The sequence below is a fragment of the Mus pahari genome, chromosome 1 (genome assembly GCF_900095145.1).
Source record: "Mus pahari chromosome 1, PAHARI_EIJ_v1.1, whole genome shotgun sequence".
NCBI classification, from domain to species: domain Eukaryota; kingdom Metazoa; phylum Chordata; class Mammalia; order Rodentia; family Muridae; genus Mus; species Mus pahari.
The window spans coordinates 129,639,469-129,645,468 of record NC_034590.1 but is presented as its reverse complement, the minus strand read 5'-3'; the positions used below and the strand labels follow the sequence as shown (position 1 = coordinate 129,645,468).

The 6,000-nt window shown below is 40.7% G+C and overlaps 1 protein-coding gene across 4 annotated transcripts in view; it reads left to right on the top strand.

Moving 5' to 3' along the window:
* Pcsk5 (proprotein convertase subtilisin/kexin type 5) overlaps positions 1-6,000 on the top strand; it is a 405,046-nt gene that overhangs the window by 215,812 nt on the left and 183,234 nt on the right. For all 4 annotated transcript variants that reach the window (XM_029535426.1, XM_029535430.1, XM_029535432.1 and 1 more), the window contains exon 10: positions 5,635-5,738. In XM_029535426.1, coding sequence (XP_029391286.1) covers positions 5,635-5,738 — 104 coding nt within the window. The remainder of the gene's footprint in view (positions 1-5,634; positions 5,739-6,000) is intronic.

The following is a 6,000-nucleotide window of genomic DNA, read 5'->3' as shown; positions in this document are numbered from 1 at the left end:
CTCTCTCTCTCTCTCTCTCTCTCTCTCTCTCTCTCTTTCTTTCTTTCTTTCTGTTTTAATCTTTCATTAGACTGAATTTATAGAGCCTGGGAATTCTTTCACAAGAGAGAAAAACAAAAACTGGACCTGTAATTGTGAGCTTATTTGTCCTTTGGTCTTTTCTAGTTCTGTTAAGGTGTGAATGAATAACTCATGATTCAACAGGGGGTACTGATACAAGCCATAGTTCTAAATGTTGTCATATGAGAAATCATGCTTTTCTACACTACAGCTTGATTTTAGGGCTAAAACTTTTTTAAGTGTGTGTGTGTGTGTGTGTGTACATGCGCATGCTCACGTGAGTATTTGTGTGTGTGAAAGCTGACTGTCAGCATCGGGTTTCACTTCTTAGTCACTCACCACCCTTTTCTTGTGAGATGGAATCTCTGACTAGCCTGGAGTTTCTCAAATAGGCTAGTTTGGCTCATTGCAGAGCCCCAAGAATCCTCCTGTCTCTCCACCTCGCCAGTGTTGGGGTTACAGGTGCACACCACTGTGCTCTGCTTATAGGACTAGAACTTCAGAAATAAAGCTGAACCCAAGCCAGATGCACTGCACTAGGAGGGGGGAGGGGGCTCTCACCCTTTCTCAGTCATGACAGGAAAGTCACTTCCCTTCCCTGAATCACCTAGGCTCGGTTATCACTGGTGTGCACTGACTGCTATTACCCTTCTCGGCAAGCTTTGAGCACATACTTCCTCATCTTCTTTAGTAAACCCATTCTCACAGTTACTAATTTCTTTAGCATAGGTTCAATGACATTCATTTTCTGGCTATTTGTTTCTAGTTCTGTTTTAGGTAAAACTGATGAAAGGAACCAGGGTGTGCTTGGGTTGGTTTCATTTAATTGCTGAGATAGTTGGGTGATGGCTGACTGTCCCTGCAGTTGTCCATTGATCTGGGTACCTAGTCATTTCATTAGATAGAATCACTTTCACTCAAGACAGATGATCCAAGTAGGAAGCCACTTTCATTCTATGGTTTCATTCTCTCCTCTTGTTGATAAATTTCTTCTAAGGTGATAAGTGTCTTATCCCTTTTATCACTTACCTGTAAACTTAGGAGGAGGATAGTGGTGATGATAGTGGTGGTAGTCATGATGGTGATGTGTTGTTGTTGATGGTGGTGGTGAGGATGGTGGTAGTGACAATGATGATGATGATGATGATGATGATGATGATGATGGGTGGTGATTGTGGTTGTGGTACATCTTTTGTAGGGAACGAGAGGCTCTTTTTTTCTCTTGAAAAACTTTAGATGAGTCAGTTGCCCAGGATTCAGTTTCGACCTTGTTTTTAAGGATCATTAAATGCAAACTTTTTCCCAACACTCACGCATCTGATAATTATTTTCAAAAATTCTAGGTGAGTGACTTTTTTTTTCTTTTTTAATATAAGTGCTAGTAGTTACACTTAAAAGCTTAATGAGAAGCACTACACAAAACTAACTCTCTTGGGACAGGTCCTGCTTAATCTAAATCTAAATCTTGTAGTGAGTTCATTAAATAAAAAAAGAAAACAACTTTGAACTGCTGAGAGCAAGAACATTGTGCAACCCCATGGTAACCAAAGAGTCATTGTCCTGTATTAATGGCTATAAACTAGTGGTGTTTGGGGACAGATTTGAGCTCATCCACTGAGGAGCTTAACTAACCGGGCTGTGAAGCACATCAAAGTGAGACCCTGCCAATGGAGCTGACCAATTCACAATATGAATGCTATAAAATTGTATAATATTGTTATGATCTCATGTAAATGTGAAATACATTTAAAAGACTTGATTTTCTTGTATATGTTTCTCTTGATCTTTGACTAAAATGTATGAAAAAGTTAGACCTTCTATAAGCAAGATTAAGACTAAGAATATTTTTAATATGAGAGTAGACAAAAATCAAGCAATGGAATCCACAAGGGTCACTTGACCAGAAGGCCACATCCTGAATCGCTTGTTTGGCTTCTTGACTCAGAAAGTCTAAGAACAACCACAGAAGACAGAATACATCTTTGCCCAGAGCAGCCTGTGGGCCTGTTCTGGAAGCAGCTGTATATGCTGACTAACAGTATGAGTGCTTACAGGCAAAACTCTGTAGCTGTGGACTCAGGCTCTGCCTGTGGCCCCTCCATGGACTTGCATGACTGTACAACTTAGATTCCCAGTTTTGTATCTGGGAAGGAGATGCTAAAGTGACCAGTACCTACATCATGAATCTTAGTATTGCACAACAATATTGTGTAGTTAACACACAATGCCTGGTCTTAGCCAGTACACTCTAAAGTGTTTCTATCTTATTACAAAGTCAAGCAAAAAAGAAAAACTTTTTCAGCGTGAAACAAGGCTTTTCCAGATCTGCCCAGAAGGTGAAGTTCATTTCCATGAGTCCTAAGATCACAGGTGTTTACCTTTTGATGGGTACTGTTGAGACATAACTGGTGACAATCACAGGAAGAAGTCCCTGAGGCTGTTAGAAGAGGCAACCAGCAAGCTCCACATGAGCCATCTTCCCTCCCTCTGTTGGCTAGCCATTTGCCTTCTCCGTTGTAGCGCTTTCCAGTTGCTTTTGAGAAAGAGCAGGCTTGGGTTTCGAGGGCAGGGAAGTCTAGGCCAAATGTATTTATAGAAGTATGTGATTTTTAAGGGATCCTATGTTACTGTTGTGCCTACAGCTTTCCCCGGGAAGGGTGTTCATCCTTTCTTCTGTGCTTTTGCTCTCAGTCTGGTTACCAGAATGTTCTCTTACCAAATCCTTGGTAGTCTGGCTCAATCCTTACCTCTATAACATACCTGTAGGAATAAGTAAAATTATGAAATATGATGGAAATCAAACATCAGCATAATCAAGAGTCCTTCAGAGTGTTCCTGTGACTAAAGCCCACCACCATCTACTACACCTAAGCTCTCACTGTTTCCTGAGCTCATTACTTGTTTTAACCATGTACAGAAATGCTACATTTTCTCAACCCAGTGATTTTTTTTTCCTGCATTTTCTTACTTGTATATTTTGGTGAAATTCAGGCAGCTCAATTCATTATCAGGTGTCAAAGTGGAATTCTCTGACCACCTTGTTCTTTCCAATCTCCTGATGCTGGGTTTTCTAATTATAACTATTCCCGAAACTAGATTTTGTAACTCAGCATGTGAATGGGTAACCCAAGCAATGTCTTCAGGCTGAGTTGAATGTGGGAGGCTTCCTCCATCTGCTAGAGCACAGCTGTTTCAGGTACAAGATGAATGTCCCGTTGGGTGACTTTTCCATTTTAGCATTGAGGTGAACTAAAGGAAACACATGTGACTCCTAATGTTCAAAACCCTATGCTAAATTTTTCTGAGTCTTTCAGGTATCTTTGAACACTCACTTCAATTCTGTTATCCTAAAGGGTACTATTTAAAATACAGACGTTCTAGCTGTGTGTTAGTGTTATCTCTAAATTGCTAGGTTGGTTTAGATACAGTCATCAAAACCATGGGTACTTTTTGTTGTTCTGATGTTTACACATGAAAAAAAAAACTGTCTGTTCATTTGGAAATATTGTGGAAACCATAAATGAGCAGTTGGAATGTCTACCCAAACTGGGCATTTTTGTTGAGACCTTTGCCCTCTTCCTAAACAGGCACACAAAGCAGGGAATGCACTGTGGGCATCCTGTCTCAGTCAGAGCAGAGCATCTGTGCTGAGACCAGCATCCGGAATGAGTTTCTGGATGTTATTGAGAGCAGGGCACTGAATCTTCCGAGTTATCACGTGAATTCAGGGCAAGTCTGCAGAGGACCAAATCAAGCTGGCTGCCTTAGAAGCAGTTTCCCTTCCTCTTGGGCCCTACTGCACACCTCTGTCTCCTTCTTGAGTCTCTTTCTTTTCTTGCCTGCTGCTAGAACTGTTCTCTAAAATGGCTCTCAACAAGGGTTGTATTCAAACAGAATGAAAACCCTGTTTCCATTCCTCTCCAAAGTCCACTTAGCATGACTCTAATTGTTTAAACGTAAGTCCTTTCAGTAATGTAACCTTTAAAAAGTCATTGTGCTCTCAGCTTCTGAAGACATCAGCGGGGCTAACTCTCTGTTTTCCTTTTGAGAGGTGAAGAAAACTCAATCATTCTTTTCTTCCCCCCAACTTCTTGATATTCAAACTACCAAGAACATCAGGTTACCTGCTCAAAAAGACAAGCTGCTCTTGAGTAATTAGTATTACTTTAACCAGTTGTAAGGGTCTATGTTCTAGCTAAGTGAGGAAAGTAATTCTTTGTAGAGATTAATTTCACATAGAAAACGTAAGAGCTGCAGTTTGATGATAGAGCTACTAATTTCTAGGAGAGCACTGACATATGGTAGCTGTGATGGGACAAAAATTGGCTTGAAGCAAAGCAATGAATGCATAGGCTGCACCATTAAGTATTAGCCACAGTTGGTAAGTGCTCTCTCAGCAGTGAAATGGGAGAGTGCAAGGTGGGGGTCCAGTAACTTGCTCAGAAATCAAAGTGGGCATTCTCTGGGTTGTTGAATCTTTCCAATGCTGGGTAGAGGATGAGGAAAATGGTTACATAGGCCATGTGATAATTATTACCATACTTCTCATTTAGATAAAGGATAACAGGGGTGGCAACGCTGAACTATGGGTAAAGGTGCTAACTTCTAAGTCTGATGACCTGAATTTGAACCCAGAACCCACAGTATAGAAAGAGAAATTCGTGAAAGTTGTCCTACAAATGCAGGCACTGTGTAGTACATAGTAATGATTAATTCTAGGAATTTTTTTAAGATGGACACATCTCAGACTTCCAGACTGAAGAATGCACAAGAACGATGTGTTCCCACCGTGTCCAGTGCCTATTGCGCACTTGTGTTCTCTGAAAGAGACCCAGACTATCTTACCTGACTTGGATGTGTTTTCCTTAGATTTTCAGTTCTCAAACAAGTGTGGCCTCTTCAGTCTTTGCCTTCTGTTCCTCTGTGCTAAACACCCCTGAGAACTAGTGAGTCGATTGTTTAATGTATTGCCTACACATTACAAAGCGTTCGCCTAGCCTCTGTACCTTAGAGCCTAACTTTTGGATCAAGCCACATTCTTTTCCTAAAAGAACTCTGAAAGTGTGGGCTTGATTTCAGCTAAGATTTTTTTTTCTGTGTCCTATGCATGTATTTGTACAGTAGGTTAAATGTTGATCTTTGGTAAACTGCAGGTTGATTGCCTAGTTGTAAGATTAAAGGCAGAATGTTCGGGAGGCTTCTGCTTTGACTTAGCTGTGTCTGAAGATAAAAACTCTCACTCAGGGGACAGTAGCTCTGTTGTGAGCAGTTATTTTGTCAAGGGAATGAGAAACCTTTGCCCCCTCTTATCACTAAGCGACAGTGACACACCTACACTGAACATAGGATTTCTTCTTATGGTTACATCTTCTGCCTTCCGCAGACTGACATCATGTCCCCACATTGAGAGCAGGAGTGGCCTTTGGCATTTGATTATCCCAAACCCAAGTCTCTGTCCCGTTTTTAGCTCTTTGCCATTTTGATTTTGCTTTTTGAATTTGCTTGTGACTCTCTGCTTCCCCCATCTTTTTTTTTTTTTTTTGGTACAATGATTCTTACCTTGTCTTTCCCCAGTCCGTTTCTGACCTGGAGAGACGTGCAGCATGTTATTGTCAGGACTTCCCGTGCGGGACATTTGAACGCTAATGACTGGAAAACCAATGCTGCTGGTTTTAAGGGTGAGAACTTCTTTCCTATTCTGTCACAGGCAAAACATTTTTATTTTTCCCCCAATTTTAAATGGAGAGGAGGAAACTGAACCCTTCAAACAAAGCAAAAGGAAATTTTGTGCTCATACAAGAAGAGGACTTTAGTCTTTCCATACATAAAAGGCAGATTGATATTTTTTTTAATTAAACATATACATACATGGCAGATTTCCTATGCTTCTAACATCATAGGTCAAGTGTTTAAAAATTCTTCCAACTCCTAAGCATAACT